We start from the raw sequence: 18,523 nt of genomic DNA, 5'->3' as shown, positions 1-18,523 counted from the left end.
TTCAGAAAGTGAAAATATGATCCGCAGAATGGAAAAGTATTTGCAAATCATATATCTGATAAGGGCTTGTATCTAAAATACATAAAAACTCTTACAACTGAATGACAATAAAAGGCTAATTAATGAATTTTAAAATGGGCAAAAGACTGGAGCAGACATTTTTCCGATGAAGACCCCCAAACGCCAATAGCATATGAAAAGATACATGACATCAATAGTCCTCAGGGATATAGGCATAGCCATACCACAGTGAGATGCTGCTTCAGACCCACCAAGATGGCTAAAGTCTGAGGTCAGGTAATAATAGATGTTGGTGAGGATATACAGAAATATGAATCCTCGCACACAGCTGGTGGGACTATAAAATGGTGTAGTCACTTAGAAAACAGAGGCTGTCATTTCCTTCAGTGGTTAAACAGAGTTACCATTCAACCTAGCAATTCTATTCCTACTTATACACTAAAAAGAATTATAAGCATAGGTTAAAATAGAATACCGGACATAAATGTTTACAACAGCACTATTAATGATAGCCAGAGGTGGAATAAACCCAGAGGTTCAGCAAGTGATGAATGGGTAAATGAAATGTAGCATAGCTGTACCATGGAATGTTATTTAGCCATGGAAAGGATGAAGTACCGATTCATATATGCTACAACATGGGTGAACCTCAAAAACATGCTAAGTGAAAGAAACTATTCATGAAAAATTACATATTATACTATCGCTCTTTTTGATGACTGCTTTTTTTTTTATGATTGCTTTTTAAATGAAATGTTTAGAATAGTCATATCTAGAGAGACAGAACCCAGCTTTGTGGTTTCCTAGGGCTAGGGAAAATGGGGGGTTGTGGTATGGGGAGCAAAAACTAAATGATACAAGGTTACTTTTTGGGGCATTGAAAATGTTCTGAAATCGACTATGGTGAAAGTCACATATATCTGTGAGTATGATAAAAAAAAAATCATTGAACTGTACACTTTTAAAAACCAGAATTGATTAAGATGGTATAGGGGCACCTGGGTGGCTCAGTTAAGTGTCCGACTTCATCTCAGGTCATGATCCCACCATTTGTGGGTTCAAGCCCCACACTGGACTCTGGGTTGACAGCTTGGATCCTGGAGCCTACTTTGGATTCTGTGTCTCCCTCTCTTTCTCTACTGCTCTGTCTCTCAAAAATAAATAAACATTAAAAAAAGTAAAAAAAAAAAAAAAAAAAAAGAAGGTATATGTTTACCTAGGTGGCTGAAGAATTTTCCAGGCTAACATGAAAATAGATTGGTATGTTTTCAGAATACAAAAGTTGATGAACTCAAATATCTATGCCCATCTAAGGGGTCATTTAATGCATTTTATTTTTTAAAAATATACATTTTTAAATTTTAGGGCAGAAGATGTATACCCTACATTCATTTTCTGCTCTAATTTGAAGGGATACACGTGAATAAAATATAAGTAACATTGTACTCTTTAGGAAATGACAGTAAACTAAGAAATTTTTAAACTAAAAATGTTATCTTCCCCCTCTTCTTCCTAGTCTTCATGTTGGAGGGCCCTAGGGCTCAGCCTTCTCTTTTCTTCTTTGCTTTCCCACTCCGTTTGAGATGTTGACAAGTCTCATTGCTTTAAATATTATTTCATATCTTGAGATTCCCAATTCAATCCTTCCAATTAATTGCTCAAGACAAAAACTTTGCTTCAGTCCCTGGTTCCTCTGTTTCTCACTCCCTATACTAGTAGGGACTCTTGTAGGCATATCACCTTCAATATATATCCAGCAGCCAAGCACTTATCCTCCCTCTGCTTCATCTACTCTGTTCAAACCACCGCCATCTTTTCCCTGGCCCACTGTGGCCCTGTAACTGGCCTCCCTGCCTCTGACCCGGCACCTCTCGCGTGTAATCATCAAGCGAATTTCAGTCAGAATGATCCTTTCCAGACACATCCTCATCACGTCTCTCCTCAGAATACTCCAGTCTTTCTCTCTTTTCCTCAGGGCAAAAGCTCACCTAAGAGGATCTGGCTCCCATACCCTAAGCCACTTGGCTGCAGCCACACTGGCCTCCTTGCCAGAAGGTGCCAGACGTGCTTTCACTCTATGGCTTTTCCAATGGCCGATCCCTTTGCTGGGGGTGCTGTCCTGTTTGCTGGTGTGTCTAACTTAATAAGACTAATTTGGAGATGTGGTACACACACACACACACACACACACACACACACACACACACAAGGAATATTACTTGGTGATCAAAAAGAATGAAATCTTGCCATTTGCAACAACGTGGATGGAACTGGTGTGTGTCATGCTAAGTGAAATAAGTCATTTAAAGAAAGATCCATATCCTATGATTTTACTCATGTGAAATGTAAGAAACACAACAGATGAACCTAGGGGAAGGGAAGGAAAAATAAGATAAAAACAGAGAGGGAGACAAACCCTGAGACTCTGAAAGACAGAGAACAAACTGAGGGTTGCTGGAGGGGAGGTGGGTGAGGGGATGGGCTACATGGGTGATGGGCATGAAGGAGGGCGCTTGTTGGGGTGAGCACTGGGTGTTTAATGGAAGTGATGAATCACTAAATCCTACTCCTGAAACCAATACTACACTGTATGGTAACTAACTTAGATGTAAATAAATAAATAAATAAATAAATAAATAAAGACTTACTTGGATAATCTTACTTAAACAGCCCCCACTGATGGCCCCTATGGTGGTTTCTTTTTTTCCATGGCAGCTATCACCTTCCAGCACACTGTATTGTTTCCTTACTTATTGGGTTTATTGTGTTTATCCTCCTATTAGGATCTAATCTCCATGGGGGCAATCAATCTTTGTCTGTTTGCTATTGATGCATCCTATATACTCAGAACAGGCCTGAAACCCAGCAAATATTTATGACTGAATTATTGAAATCTGAGCACATTATAGGTGCTTTACGGTACCTAAGTACAACAGATATTGTGCTGTCGCCAGAATAATTTTTCCACAGCATTTTTTCATGACTTAATAAATAATTATTTGATTTCTCCTTGGGAAGTTGAGCCATATTAGTCCGGGAAACTCCTGGGTAAGGGTCCCGGAGGCGGATGAGTGTCTGCGCTTCTGCAAGGAGGGATGGTAAGTGTTTCCAGAGAAGGAAATAGTTACTCTGTGTGAGATTCAAAGAGGAGTTTAGTTTTGCTCCTTGAGGTGGAGTGAGGAGAGGGAAAGAGAGAGCGGAAAACAGTGAGGCTGGAGGTTGGAGAGAGAGAGTTACAGAAGGAGTCCGATCATGGCTAGACCTTGGGAATTTAGAGTCATGATCTTCCCCCACCATCCTTCAATGAAAAAACAAAAACGAAAACAAACAAAAAACCTTTTTGTGAGTTTTTGTGAAAACCAAGCAAGAGGCCAAGTTTAGCCAAGTTCATTCATGCCTGGCTTCGTTTTTTTGTGTGTGTTTGTTTGTTGATGTTGTGAAGCAAAATTGGAACAGTATACAGGGCAGCTGGGTGGCTCAGTTAGTTAAGCACCTGACTTCAGCTCAGGTCATGATCTCACAGCGATGATCTCGGGGTCTGTGAGTTCGAGTCCGACATCGGGGTCTGTGCCAACAGCTCAAAGCCTGCAGCCTGTTTCAGATTCTGTGTCCTCCCTCTCTGCCTCTTCCCTGATTGAACTCTCTCTCAAAATTACACATTAAAAATTAAAAAAGAGTGGGGATGAGCGCTGGGTGTTATGTGGAAACCAACCTGACAATAAACTATTAAAAAAATTAAAAAAGAAATTGGGACAGTATGCACAAATAGAGACACTGAAGCATGAGAGAGTTAGTTTCAGGGATTTGCAAAATCCCAAGGGGGAATCAAGGGCTTTGAGGCCACTGTACTTATAGCCCCAGGGGGTAACACCTGGGTCACATGCACGCTCTGGAAATCCACTGAAAAGCTTAGAAAAAAGAGCTAGGATAGAAAACTATGTTAACAGCGGTAGAAGTTAAAAAAAGATATAAAAGCCTAATGCCCATAACTATAGTCACTAAGTTGCTGGTCAGTGAAATAGCCTCCAGTGTCTCTTCGACCCTATCCTCTTGGGGGAAAAAAAACCCAATAAAAAGGCAGGCAGACCTTTCACTGAATGATGAAACAATAAGTTTTTCAGTTTCTTCTTTCACCAGTCCCTGAAAGCACCTTGTTTTCATCAGTAGGTTTAAAAAAATTTTTTTTTAATGTTTTTTTGTTTATTTCTGTGAGAGAGAGACAGCATGAGCAGGGGAGGGTCAGAAAGAGAGAGAGATACAGAATCTGAAGCAGGCTCCAGGCTCTGAGCTAGCTGTCAGCACAGAGCCCGACACGGGGCTCCAACCCACTAATTGTGAGATCATGACCTGAGCCAAAGTTGGACACTTAACTGACTCAGCCAGCCAGGGGCCCCTCATTGGTAGGTTTTGATCCACAGAGCTAACACATGTTGGCCATGCACCAAAGACTGTTGCTCATTTACTCACTTTTAGTCCTCAGAACAATCCTCTGAGGCAGGTGGTGTTAGTGGCCACGTGCTTTTCAGATGAGGAGTGTGGGCACAGAGTAGAGTAACCTGCCCACACAGTCAGTAGTAAGGTAGTCAGAACTTGAATTCAGGCAGTTGACCTCTAGAACTGTGATCCTAAACGCTGTGGGGGGGAGGAATTCTCAAGGAGAACACAACTCCTTTCTTGGGTATATTTTAATGATGCCAGATCTGTACTTCAATGATAGTGTCTAGACCTGGGTTTGCTGAAGGCAATTTTCTTCTCACACTCTGTTCTGTCGTATTGTCCTTTCCTGATGAAACACTGATCTCCTAAGCTTGCCTGACCCACCTTGCCTCCTTTCCAGGGTCTCACTCCCCGGGTCGGTTTTGTTTGGTTTTATCTATCCCTGCAGATAGCCTGAAATGATTTATTCCATCCAAATCCTCACATCAGACGTCTTATAAAAACCTGTTTCTCACATTGTACCCTCCTTAAACACCCGTACTCAAAATACACATTGGAGTGCATCCTTATAAAACTTAAATGACTTTTTTCCTATCCAAATGTTTGGAAGAGCCCCACAACCTCCCGCAAACAACATCACCACCACAAAACAACAACAAACAAACAAAAACAAAAAACATCTGGCTCAGAAGTAATCATTTCTCTTGTGCCAGGTGCCCTTTTTATTTTTGGCGCTGCTGCAAGCATTTCAACATACCTTGTATTTTGTAGGATGCTTCTGTGTTTGTATGCTGAAGGAGCCCGACATAACGAACTGGGGATAGAAACAGGCATTTGTAAACTCCTACTCCCGTTGATGGTCCCCTGAACTTTCCCAATCCCAGCGACAGTCTCGAGATCTAAAGTATCACTGAATTCTCAGAAGAAAGCGGTTTTTACTCCTTCAGTTCTGGGAGGACCCCTAGCGGATGCTCAGAAAAATGGAGGTGCCACTTCTCTGTCCCAGGAGTCACAGAGATGAAAAGATATTTTAGCGTCCCTGGTCATTGAGGGACTTTGGGGTTGGTCACAATGAGTTTATGAGGTTGATACTTCACTTGTTTGGTGTGTCCTTTATTAAGCTCATGACCTACATTATTAGAAAGTAATCCCTAGCAGCCAGTGGGATGCCTCTCACTTGCAAGAAGTCTCCCCCCATAATGCTGTAGAAGAAAGATGTCATCAATAGGAAATAGCTTCAGAAAGCATTTGATCCGAAGAGTGACAGGTTGTCTTCCACAAACATCATGTCCTGAGGGCTAATATCACCTGCTGGTACCCGTTGAAAGATTTGTTGTTTCTGGTATATCAGGAATTTAATTATCTTCCTCAATGTTATATCTTATACCCGCCTTCAATCTGCCCATGGCAGTAACAGAAGAGGACTCAGGGCTGGGGATCTCATAGTTCCAGAAAATGAAATCCTGTCATGGAAGCTCGAACATCTTGGCCTGATTTTTAAAAAAAATCTCTGACACTTTATTGCTGGGTCATTCTGTAGAAGTTATGTACATGTTTTTCCTAAGTCTCGGTTTTATAATTTGTAGAATGGGGATTGATAGCAGGGATCACAGAGCTATTGGGACAATTATATAAAACAGACCTGAAATGCTTTCGGAAGGTGCCTGATACACACTAGTATGAAATTGAACAATTACTATTTGTGGCTAATTTCTGCTGTTAGCTTCTCTTCTACGTCTTGGACTTAGGATCCTTTCTAGGTGATTCATTGTACTCTCTTCGTGTAAAGAGTTTCTCTTTATGACATAGAATTCTTTCCAGAAATCTCTGAGTGTTGGTAAATGCCCTCAACTTGGGGACTAGCACTGTAGGAAAGCCTCTAAGGAAACGTCTCCCATCCTGAGCATTATTACTAGGCCTCCCCTAGGTGAAATTATTGTAGTTGCTATGTGTCAGAGGCTTTTTTTAAGAAAAATCATTGGATTCAAATCTTCTTTCCCATGAAGCCCAGCTTCTGGTTGAGGAGTGCAAAAGGTTGGATAAGGAACTAATAAAATCCTTTCTCCTCTAAAGGGAAGTGTGGCCTTGGGTTAACTTTCTAGCTCTCTTCAGTTGGACTCTTGATACAAGTGGAATATCAGTTGTGTTATTAGATCACAGTGCTTATGAATTACAATGACCCCTGACTGATCATTTGCTTCTGGATTAGATGTAACTGTGATAACTTATGTGAAGCCATGGCTTTGGGTTTCCCTGGTTGTAGCACCTGAGAGTTGGGGGTGTCCCTGGTGGGCACCTCAGCAACTATGGCCTATGGAATTACTATAATATCCTCACTCGAAATACTCACTTTAGAAATCTCTGTTTTCCGTAAGAGCCTCTTAAACATAGAGAACAAATGGAGGGTGGCTGGAGGGGGTGTGGGTGCGAGGGCGGGCTACATGGGCAAGGGGCACTGAGGAAGATACTTGTTGGGATGAACCCTGGGTGTTACACATAGGGAATGAATCACTGGATTCTACTCCTGAAATCATTGTTGTGCTATTTGCTAACTAACTTGGGTGTAAATTTAAAATTAAATAAATAAATAAATAAATAAATATGTACTTCATGAATTCCTAAAGCAATGAAGAGGATGAAAGAACAGAAAGAGAATGATACTGCATTGGCCCTTTACGTCGATTCTCCTCCTGGATCCTCAAAGCGATACAATACCCTAGATAGTGACTATTAGCCTCCTTTAGCAGATGCGAAAGTTAAGTTTCACAAATTAAGTGGCAGAACTGTCTGACTTTGAGGCTTTGCTTTTGAGAAACAAGATCCGGTTTTATCACCGCAAGTTTCATGGATATTAGTAGCCGGTAGTCAATAAAGGGATAGTGAGGCACATCTCAATGTTGTAAACAGCCCCTTCAATAACTTCAGACAGGTTTCTCTCCTGCAGTCCCTCTCTGAGCCTTTGATATCAAAGAGGACACTATGAATCTGCAAACAGAGGTGTGGTATACTATATGACCTCAGAGCTCATTCTGCACAGACTACCTTATGGGACTAGTATTCTGTGGCACACATATTGGGGAATCCCAGACTCTGTTATACTACCTTCCTAACTGATAAATAAATAAAAGTATGACTGAAAAAAAAATCTCTATTTTCATTTCCTCAAATTCCTGTTGGCTCTCTCATGACTCTTCTCTTTCCTTAGGTAACCTCTCTAAAAATCACTACTATATACCCAAACATTAAGCTCAGACCTTTGAATTTTCACTCTACCTCTCTCTGCTCCTCCACCCAAAAACACCTTATAGTTATCCAGATAGCCACTCTATTCTTCCTCAAGGATACTCCTTCAAAATATTTTCTGCATGTACACCCCACCCTCTCAAGGAACTTATGAAAACATGCAACAAACATAAAAAGACTTTGTCTTAAGTGTATACTCTCCATTCCCGCCCACCATTTTGTTACGGCTGTTTCCATAGCAAAATGAGCTCCTTTGAGTCAGACATTGACTGGGTCTTTAGCTCATTGCTTGGCCTCTTGAGTAATTCACTGCATACATTAGAAAAAAAGAAATAAGTTAAAATCAATAACACCATGGTTTACTCACAAATGGTGGTGACAAAAATATGTAAGTTAGTGTAACAATGACAGGCACATAACCAGTATCTCTTCCGTTCCCTTCTTCAACAAATAATGCATAACAGAGAGACCCCAACGCAGAGTAAATCATGCCATTCATGATTTGCACAGCCTGTGAGAAGAGAGAGCGATCCTTATTACTAGGGTCAAATCTATTACAGGTGATTACAATATGGTGACTGAAAGGTCATGACAATATCCAGCTTATCCTGGTATTTCTGAAGTAGCAATAAAAGAGTTATGTGTCAAGGAAGAAATGGCAGCCGCAAATGGATGAGGAGGTCTCCACATTTATTTAAACAGACAGTATTTGTTTTCATTTCATAGAAATCTTCAGAGATATTTAATTTTCTGGTTGGCTCTAGTTAAATAAAGAGCAGAAGCCTATTTGTCTGTTTGGTTCAGGAGGACACACGACCCCAAAGGGGGGGGCTATTGGCCCTGGGGACCTCCCAGGTTCTGCCTTGACGCCCCCCTTCTTTTTACAGGTGGATCTGTGAGATCAGCTCTGGCTAGCAGACGAGTTCTTATCCTTCACCACCAATCCAAAAAGGTACTTTTTGACCTTGCTCTCATTCTTTCATCCACTCTTGTCACAGAATTGAACTTTGGGTACCTGTTGCTCTGCTCACTGTCATACTCTGTGCTGACTTTTGGGATTATGCTCTGGACCACAGCCCTAGGCTTTGTTCAGAAAAGTATGAAGGAAGCCTCTCCCATGTCCTCTGATTTTCTTTAACTCTTAAGTCAGGGTTTCTCAGGGGCCATGCATGGAGTCGGGCCTTATTTTCCAGATGGAGTAGAGCCACGTAGATACAGCAGTGACAAGGGAGCCTGCAACCCCTGAAGCAGGCAGCCTTTTGTTCTAGCCAGACCTTCCCCTGATTGGATGAGGCCCATCCACATTATGGAAGGCAATCTTCCTTAACTTAAAGTTCATCAATGTAAATGTTAATCTCCTCTAAAAACGCCTTCAAAGGAGGCGATGGGGATGGGCAAAATGGGTAAGAGGGAGGGGGAGATACAGGCTTCCAGTTATGGAATGAATAAGGCATGAGAATAAAAGGTACAGCATAGGGAATATAGTCAATGGTACTATGTAGCATGATGACAGATGCTAGCTGGCTACATTTGCAGTGAGCACAGCAATAGGTACAGACTTGTCAATCACTATGTTGTACACCTGAGACTAATGTGACATTGCATATCAACTGGTGTACTTCAAAAACAATAAATAAATAATAAAAACACATTCACAAAATTCACACCTTCAATTATGTGACCAAATATCTGGGCACCCTGTGGTGCAGGTAAGTTGACACATAAAATTCACTACCACAGAAAGACAAGAAGTGGCTATTGGGTGATGATACTCCTCTCACTTGAAGTTTACATTGAGGCAACACAAAGCCACGCATTTACGGGTTACTCCTGCCTTGATCTGGCATGTGGGGGATGGCAGTTTGGGACGGGATCAAACGGACTTGCCCACTATTGCCGCACTCTTCAGAATCAACTCCTTTCTGGGCCATGAATCCACTGACTTACTCTGAGTTCAGTGGAAGACTCGGGAGAGTTTAGTAGGAGGAACTCAGTAGAAGATCCTAAACCCTTTATCTTCTTTGAGGTGGTTGGATCTTACTGGTAGGTCAGTGGATGGCCAGTGACAGGCCTATACCTTCTCCCACACATTGCCATGACTGTCATCCAGGCCAGATAAATAAACAAGGAGCATTCAATCCAGCTGCAAAATACCATGGCAATGGGGGATGAGGTAGAGAAAATACCATGAGCTTCCCCTTCTGTTCACCCCCGCCCCCCCATACATGAGGCTCTGCTACATTAAATTATACCCTGCATTTTGGCAGTGGGCCAAATAGCTTCCAGCCAACTGGAGATAATCATAGATTTGTTATATTGAGGATTTTCCTAGGCCATGCTTCAATTTTGCTGGCTTATACTGAAATATGTTTTGAAGCCCTACAAACATTAGTGCATAATACAAAAGGATATAGCATTCTAAGGTTTAGGAGAGGTTTAGGAACACTGATATGCAGTACGACCTCAGAGCTAAACATAAGGGGAGCATGTTTTGAGCCCAGTGATATCAAATGGCCACTGGCCACAGAGCTCCAGTGTCTCCAGCCTATTCTGGTTTTGGGTCCATTGCCTGAGTCTGACCACCTCATCTATTGAGCTTGTTTCAAACTGTTTACAAACAAAGGCAGAAAATAGACCTTCTCATTGCTTATGAGATTCATAACCCATCTCAGAGCATATTTGCTAAAATAGGTTGTTATGCTGTTGAACTCTTCAGAACTGGTTTGTGGATCTGTAATTTGTCTCCTGTTAGCTCTAGCCTCAGAACGCTTTAATCAACTTTCCTTCCTTTGCGGAATTCATGGTGGGTGTGCCCAATGTCTCTTCCCTTTTATGTTAGGAAGTTGCAACACTCATCATTTATTAGCCTCAGTAGCACTTAGTCCTTACCCCCAAAGCTCTGGTCTCCAATTTTAGGGTGTATTCTTCTGACATTTTAATTAAGATATGGCATAGAAATTGTAGAGAGTGAATGGATTCCTTTTCTGTAGAGAAATATAGAGAAAAGGTAAACTAATTATTTTTGAGAAAAGGCACTTCATATTGCAGCCTCTGGTTTTCCACTATGTTCTTTGAAAGAAGATTTGAACCAACCCACTTATATTACTCTTTGTTATGTACCTAATAACTTTCTGTCAAAAACCAAGAGCCACTTCTCAGGTGTTATGCTTATTTCCTGGTCTTTAAATGAGACTGAGCAGTTACCTTTTGGTGTAAGTGCCCCACTCCCATTATTTTCACCTTTTCTAGGAATTACCTGCTCCCATACATCCTTAGGTTCACCCAAGTTTGGGTTTCTGGTTGCCATGTTTGGTCTTCACAAGAATGCCTCTCCATCTAGCCATAGTTGCTTGGATAACATGTGGGCATCTTACTCTAATTGAGCCAATCAGAGTTCCTTTCCCAGGAAATTTGGCCCCAAGACAATATAGTCCCATTCTGGGCTCAGAAAGAAGAGTAGAGAACACCCAGAAAGAAGAGATGGAGGTAGAGGACTCCCTAAAAATTTCTAATGAGTTCTCACCTCCCTGCTTCTACTAGATTTTTTTGACCTATCTCTGAAACACACCTGCATCTTTAAGACAAATTCCTCTTTATTTTAGTTAAAACTAGTGTAAGAGGATGAACATCAAGTGCGAATTTTCATAGAGTTGTAGAATAGTGGCTAGGCATTGAAGCTTAAAACAAAAGGCAATATTTTGCATCTTAAATTGATAAAATTGCCAGAGGCCATGCCTAGTAGGCTTCTCTAAGGGCTTTTGGTGGGTGATGATTCAAAGCAGCAGCTATGGTCATTTGAATTATTGTCCCCAATTATTGTTTCCTCCTTCTCTGTTACAGAGTTATACACCTTCACATATTGCCTCATGACTTGCAGTGTCCACGCTCCACTCCATGGAAGGAATATACCTATCTCCCTACCTCGCTGATATTGGATGTGACCTTGGAACATGCTTTGACTGATCCAAAGTGAAGGACATGACAGATGCCGAGCCTGATCCAAAACCTAATGAGATCTTGTAAGTTTCTATCATTTCCCTCTGTTGTAAGGATATCATTTCCCAGGATTTTGCTGTATGTTAGTGTGGATCCCAGAAGGAAGACATAGAGGCAGGCCCATAGCTGACCTGCAGCATTGGACAAAACTCCCATAAGTGAAAAATAAATATTTGTCCTTAGAAGCCTGAAATGTTGTGGTTATTTTATCTGAGACCCTGGCATCAACCAACATCTCTGGGCAATAGAAGAGGAGGAAGTGGGGAGAAAGAAGACAGAATCCTGAGAAATGACATGGTGGTAAAGCTATGGGAAGACAGAGCAATCACACTCAGAGTAGGGGGTCCTTCCAGATTGTGAGACTAGCTTTAACTTCCCTATTGGTGTCTGTATTCCAGAAAATGTAGGGGCTTGCCCTCATGTTGGCTAAACAAAGGAAGAGAGAATAGGAAAGAGATTACATGGAGGAAGTGACTGCTTAAAAAGAGAAGGCCAGGACCAAGCCATCCTTGTACACTGCAGCTGAAGGCAAAAGGTTTTGGGAGAAAGATCTGTCTGGTGTCCCTGGGCTGACAGATGAGACTGGGGTGACAGTTTTGCAGAGAATACTGTTCATATGAGGGGGAAGGGCGGATGGCAATGACAGCGAAAGAGGGGCTCACTTCTGGAAAATAGTGCTGGATTCCACAAATTCAGATGTAATTAATAGAGTAGAGAGTTTTAATAGTCAATAAAGTCTCAAACCATAAGAATAAGTGTGAACTCTGACCCATCCCAAAATAAATATCATTTCAAGCTTGGTTCCCAAAATGTACCCAACAGAAATAGAGCTTTTGGTCACCATTTAATCTCACATGTAACCCTTGTGCCCATGCTTGGTTCTCTAGTTTTCTCTCACATGGAATCAGGAGGGTTGTTGCTGTAGAAGAACATCCATGTCTGGACATCCTTTTCTTTTTTAAAAATGTTTTTAATGTTTTTATTTATTTTTGAGAGAGAGAGAGGAAGAGAGAGAGAGAGAGAGAGAGCGCAAGTGAGCGCATGCGTGAGTGTGGGAGGGGCAGAGAGAGAGGGGGACCCAGAATCTGATGAAGCAGGCTCCAAGCTCTGAGCTGTCAGCACAGAGCCGTAGGCAGCGCTCTAACTCAGAACCTGAGATCATAACCTGAGCCAAAGTCAGATGCTTAACCAACTGAGCCACCCAGGTGCCTCTCTTTCTCTAATATTGACGTCATGAGTAACATAAGCCCAAATACCATATACTAAGAACTATCCCACCTAAAATACCATGGAATGAAAGTGAATTCAGTTATGTGTGCAGAACACGAAGATATTTGTTTGTATTATGCAGTTTATTCAACCATCATTGAGCTCCTGAAATGTGCCCTCTACTGTGCTTACTGTCTACAGTTAAAAGATGAGTATGACAGAAACATACCCAAAAAGTGTGGCCTATTGGTAGAACTGAAACTGATCAGAAATGACAGGAGTATCCTTTGAGAAATCCATGTTGTCACAGATAGCAAGATTTTTCTTTTTTAACGACTGAATAATATTCCACTGTATACATATTCCACATCTTCTTTATCCACTGAAAAACATTAGGTTGTTTTTCCTCTCTTGGCTTTTGTGAATATGCTGAAATGATCATAGGAGTGCAGATATCTCTTTTGAGATAGTGAATTCATATCCCTTGGGCATATACCCAGGAGTGGGATTGCAGGATTATGTGGTAGTCCTATTTTTAATTTTTTGAGGAATCCACATACTGCTTTCCATTATCTTCCCACCAACAGTGCACAAGACTTGCCTTTTCTCCATATCCTCACCAACATTTGTTATCTCTTGTCTTTTATTTTTTAACATTTATTTATTTTTGAGAAGCAGAGAGAGACAGAATATGAGTGGGGGTGGGGCAGAGAGAGAAAGACACAGAATCCGAAGTAGGCTCTGGGCTCTGAGCTGTGAGCACAGAGCCTGATGTGGGTCTCAAACTCATGAACCGTGAGATTGTGACCTGAGCTGAAGTCGGACACTTAACCAACTGAGCCACCCAGGTGCCCCTGTCTTACCTTTTTGATGAGACTTCCTAACAGGTGTGGTGTGAGATCTCATTGTGGTTTTGATTTGCATTTCCCTGATGATTAGTGGTGGCGCCCCAGAGGTATATTTCTTTTAATGTGTTACTGAATTTGATTTGCTAATATTTTGTGGAGGGTTTTTACATGTATCTTCATCAAAGATATTGGCCTATAATTTTCTTTTTTTGCGGTGTCCTTATCTGGCTCTGGAAATAGGGTAATGCTGGCTCATAGAAGGAGTTTGGAAGTGTTCTTTCCTTTTCAATGTTTTTTTTTTTGAAAAGTTTATGAAGGATTTGTGTTCTTCTTTAAATGTTTGGTAAAATTAACCAGTGAAACTATCTGGTCCTAGACTTTTTGTTGTTTTTGGGAGATTTTTGATTACCGATTCAATCTCTTTACTCATCATTAGTCTGTTCATATGCCCTGTTTCATCATGATTCAGTCTTGGCAGGTTGTTTGTTTCAAGGAATCTAATCATTTCAGAGTACGTACTCAGGGTTACTGAGCAGTCTATGTAAGTTAATGCATGTATAGAACTTAGAAAAGTACCTGGCAAGGTAAACACTCAGTCATTTTTAGCTTCCTTTTTTTCTTTATATTTCCTAGAGTAACAGCAGTTTTAACAGATACTGTTTTTATTTTTTAAGATTTTATTTTTCGGTAATCTCATTACCCAACACGGGGCTCGAACTTACAATCCCAAGATCAAGAGTCACGTGCTCTACTGACTGAGCCAGCCAGGTGCCCCCAGATAGTTTTTAAACATACTGGGGTTGCAGATAATCTTCCCAGACCCAAAAGAAAAATAAAGTTTCTCTGTCCAAGCAAGGTTACAGCAAATGGGTTGTAGGATCATGGATTGCTGGTGGAGCAGTCCGAAGTGACTTATTTTTGAGCTCTGGTCTTCAAGCTGAGTCTCTTTGGAAAGTGAGCCTCTGCTACAACACAGGACATTTAGTTCCTTGCCTCTCACATAAATAAGAAAGGCTTTGAGTTTTGCTTAGCCTTCACCTTCTACCACTCCTTTTTCCCGCCAGTACAGGGCACTGACCTGGCTGACTAGAATAATTGGAGATGGGTGAACATCCTCTTAAACTCTCACTGTAATGTGTACAGTTATCTAGGGTTTACATTGAATAAGTGATGGCAGACTGAGTCTGAGCAGTTCATTCTCTTCTGTGGGACATTTGGCTAACTGATCATCTTAAAATGTAGTGTGGACCTATCCTTAAACTAGTGATTGTTTGTAAATAACATTCAGTGTTAATTTCTGCCCTTCTTCTCTACCTGGGAAATGAATGAAACCTATAGTGCTAATCAACTCTTTGATGCCCCTTACGCCAGAAATAACCACCAGTGGGCCGTAGAGCTGATGCATAATATTTGAGTCCATCTTTCATATTTATTCATGTAGATATCTATGTCTTTATATACTAGCTTGTGCTTTAAAAAAGGAAATGCACATATGCACATTTACATTTTCCTACCCCTTGGAATCATTGAAACGTATACTAACATGTTCACATTTTGTAGGCGTTCTAGTCATCATTATTAACAGTTTGAGTTTTCTCTTTTGTGTATCATAATGGATTCATGGCCTTTTGTAGACAAGTCCTTTTAAGTGATGATGATTTTTATTCTTTTTTGAGGGGTTATTCAAGTTGTCTCAACTTTGCTAGTGAGAGCCCCATTAACCAGGTTTCTTTGGCTTTTTTGCACTGTTTCTAACATTTTCAACAGTATTCTTGCTTTCTTTCAAGAAGAGAATATCCAGAGGTCACCTGGGTGGCTCAGTAGGTTAAGTGTCCGACTTTGGCTCAAGTCATGATCTCCCGACTCGTAGGTTCAAGCCCTGCGTAGGACTCTGTGCTGACAGCTCAGAGCCTGGGGCCTGCTTCAGATTTTGTGTCTCCCTCTCTCTCTCTGCCCCTCTCCTGCCCAGGCTCTTTTTTTTCTGTTTCTCAAAAATAAATAAGCACTAAAATGTTTTTTTTTTAAAAAGAGAAAGAAATTAGAAACGTGTTTGGCATATATTAGGTATACAATATAGCCAGGATTGTATTATTATTACTACTGTCCTAAAAGGCAAGCTCACACTCGGGAAAGCCTTTCATCAAATCTGGACGGCGTGCCTAGAATGGAATGACTTCAGTCTAAGCTATGTGACTATACACAGTTCCCTTGGGGGACCCCTGGAAACACACCTCAAGGTGATAAAACACTGATCATACAAAATAGCCAAAACCAAGACTCAAGAGTATCTCATTATGGAGCTCTGAAGCATTAGCATAAAAAGAGAAAAAACAAACATTTTCAAATAGGAGCCCGGATGGGGTCTGGGTTTATAATGGTGCCTCAAGTCACAAGGTCAACTTTCCTTCTGGCGATTACTTACTTCAAGTGACTGAGATTCTCCCAGGCGAAGCGTGGTCAGCCCCCCAGCAGTCCGAATGGGGGCGTAGGATGTGCATGGAACTTCTCAACTCAAGTAATGTTACCGTAAAACATTCCTAGCGATGGGAGAACCCAGGACGAGGCAGTCCAGGGCCTGGCGACCTCCGACTCAGCGTGACAGGGTCTGAGTCCCAGGGGCAACCCGGCCAAGGCTCCCTACATGCCTTGCGCACAGGGCCAGAGGTGCGTGATCCTGCCCTCAATTCGGGGCCGCCCTGCCCCGGGGAGCCCGGTGGGCGCTGCTTTCTCGGTTGTGCCCCTCATCCGCAGCCTCGCGCGGTTCCAACGCTGCGGTTGTGGTCAAGAGCGCGGCATTGGGGGGGGGGGGGGGGGGGGGGGGGGGAGGTGGGCGCTGCTCGAGGAGCCCCGCGCGGACCCCTGTGGCATAGTGGGACCCCGCAGCTCCCCTGAGCCCGCAGGCTCCCCGGTGACAGTGGGGCGGTGGGCGGACAGCGATGTCGTGTTTGCACCATGCTCTGTCCTTGGTCCTGTGCACACCCAGGGGGAGGAGGCCTGGCTTGACTCCACCCTCTGGCTGATAACTCGGCAGAGACACCCTTTTGGAGAAGCGACATCATGGAGTTCCCTGCCGCTGAGAACCTTCTACAATCCCTCCTTCCTTGCTATTGGAATAGCAATCAGCTATTCTCAGGGTATAGCACTATGTCTGGCACACAGTAAGAATGAATGAATGAATGAGGGGCACCTGGGTGGCTCAGTCTGTTAAGACTCAGACTTCGGCTCAGGTCATTATCTCAGAGTTCAGGAGTTCAAGCCCTCCATCGGGCTCTGCGCTTGACAGCTTAGAGCCTGGAGCCTGCTTCAGATCCTGTGTCTCCCTCTCTCTCTGTCTCTCATCAACATTACGCTCCTCCCTGTCTCCATCTTGTTATGATCAAGCCTCCTTTGGAGAACTTGCCCGTGTTCCCTTCCTCCCTCCCTTCCATCATTCCTTCCTCCCTAGAGCACGTGTTGTTAGCACGTGTTACTGCATATCCAGGCAAGCCTCATTGCAATAATTCCTGTGTCTGAGCTCTAGGAACTCTGTTTCTTTACAACTTATTTCTGGAAAACAGAATAAGGGGCTGCTAGCCCTAAGTTTTCATTCTGACATGGTGTTTATAGCAACCACTGTGTGAGCCATTAGAGCATGGATGTTGCCACCTTCTTTCCAGAATGAAGAAAGTCTTTTCCAGTGGATGTGACCACATCAGGGTTTTTCTCCCCGGTCCATCTGGTCATGAGTGTGCATGACACCTGGGACCCCCAGTGGGTCTGTGAACCCTGAACACTCAGTGAAACAGATCTTGGGCTCTTTTCATCAGCAGCACAAGCCACATGAAGGAAATGTTTCCTTGGGCTCCCCGTTTTGAGAGAAATCATTGTTTCCTGTACTGATTTTCAAAACTATTGCAAAAGAATTACTACTCTTAAGATTCTCTTCCTATTTGAAGGTCAATGTGCCTTTAAGCTTCCTTTTAATTCCCAAATGTTTATTTTTGAAAGAGTGAGAGACAGAGCACAAGTGGGGGAGGGGCAGAGAGAGGAAGACACAGAATCCAAAACAGGCTCCAGGCTCTGATTTGACAACACAGAACCCAACTTGGGGCTCAAACCCACAACCTGTGAGATCATGACCTAACCCAAAGTCAGATGCTTAACCAACTGAGCCACCCACACACCCTCAGTAAAAGAAGTTTCAAAACTTAAAGGCAGTGGGTCCTGGGTGGCTCAGTTGGTTAAGTATCTGACTCTTGGTTTCCTCTCAGGTCATGATTTCATGGTTCAGTGGGTTCGAGCCCCATGTTGGGCATTGCACAGCCTGATAGTGAGGAGCCTGTTTGGGATTCTCCCTTTCTTTCTCTCTACCTCTTCCCTACTCACCCTCCTCTCTCTCTCTCAAAATAAGGAAATTTAAAAAAATACTGTACTGGAGGAATGACTTCAATTAGAAGTTTTTGTTCTTCCAAATGTTTATTTTCCTCCAAATTTATTTTTTCTGAAATGTTGTAAAAAGTCTCCATTTCCCTTTTCCCAAGTGTTGAGATTCAAAATGCCAGCTTTCAACTAGAGACCAATCTTCTGGTCTTCAATGTCTTCTATGTCGATTTAGTTTCGTATGTATTTATTTGAGTGTTCCTCAGATATACACATCTTTTATCCTCACCTTCCCACTTGACAACACAACTGTAAGTGTGTTTCATACAGCTGTGCCTTGGTCGAGGTTCTCTGAAAGAGAAAGTGGATTTCTGAAGGGATCTTGTTTGGTGGGTGAAGGACCCATTGAA

At 42.3% G+C, this 18,523-nt stretch overlaps 1 protein-coding gene across 3 annotated transcripts in view; it reads right to left on the bottom strand.

The window, feature by feature from the left end:
* LOC120246182 (B-lymphocyte antigen CD20-like) overlaps window positions 1-16,495 on the bottom strand; it is a 40,242-nt gene extending 23,747 nt beyond the window's left edge. For 2 of the 3 annotated variants that reach the window (XM_039253572.1, XM_039253571.1), the window contains exons 1-4: window positions 16,177-16,495; window positions 10,591-10,685; window positions 8,069-8,212; window positions 5,216-5,272 (exon numbers count right to left, since the gene is read on the bottom strand). In XM_039253572.1, the coding sequence (XP_039109503.1) occupies window positions 5,216-5,272; window positions 8,069-8,212; window positions 10,591-10,635 (246 nt within the window). In that variant the 5' untranslated portion in view covers window positions 10,636-10,685; window positions 16,177-16,495. The remainder of the gene's footprint in view (window positions 1-5,215; window positions 5,273-8,068; window positions 8,213-10,590; window positions 10,686-16,176) is intronic. The other variant, XM_039253573.1, reaches the window with a different exon arrangement.
* Between the last annotated feature and the right edge of the window lie 2,028 nt (window positions 16,496-18,523).

The sequence above is a fragment of the Hyaena hyaena genome, unplaced genomic scaffold (genome assembly GCF_003009895.1).
Source record: "Hyaena hyaena isolate Hyena2069 unplaced genomic scaffold, ASM300989v1 scaffold_456, whole genome shotgun sequence".
Lineage (NCBI taxonomy): Eukaryota > Metazoa > Chordata > Mammalia > Carnivora > Hyaenidae > Hyaena > Hyaena hyaena.
Note: the sequence above shows the minus strand (reverse complement) of the source record. Positions and strands in the feature narration are given on the sequence as shown.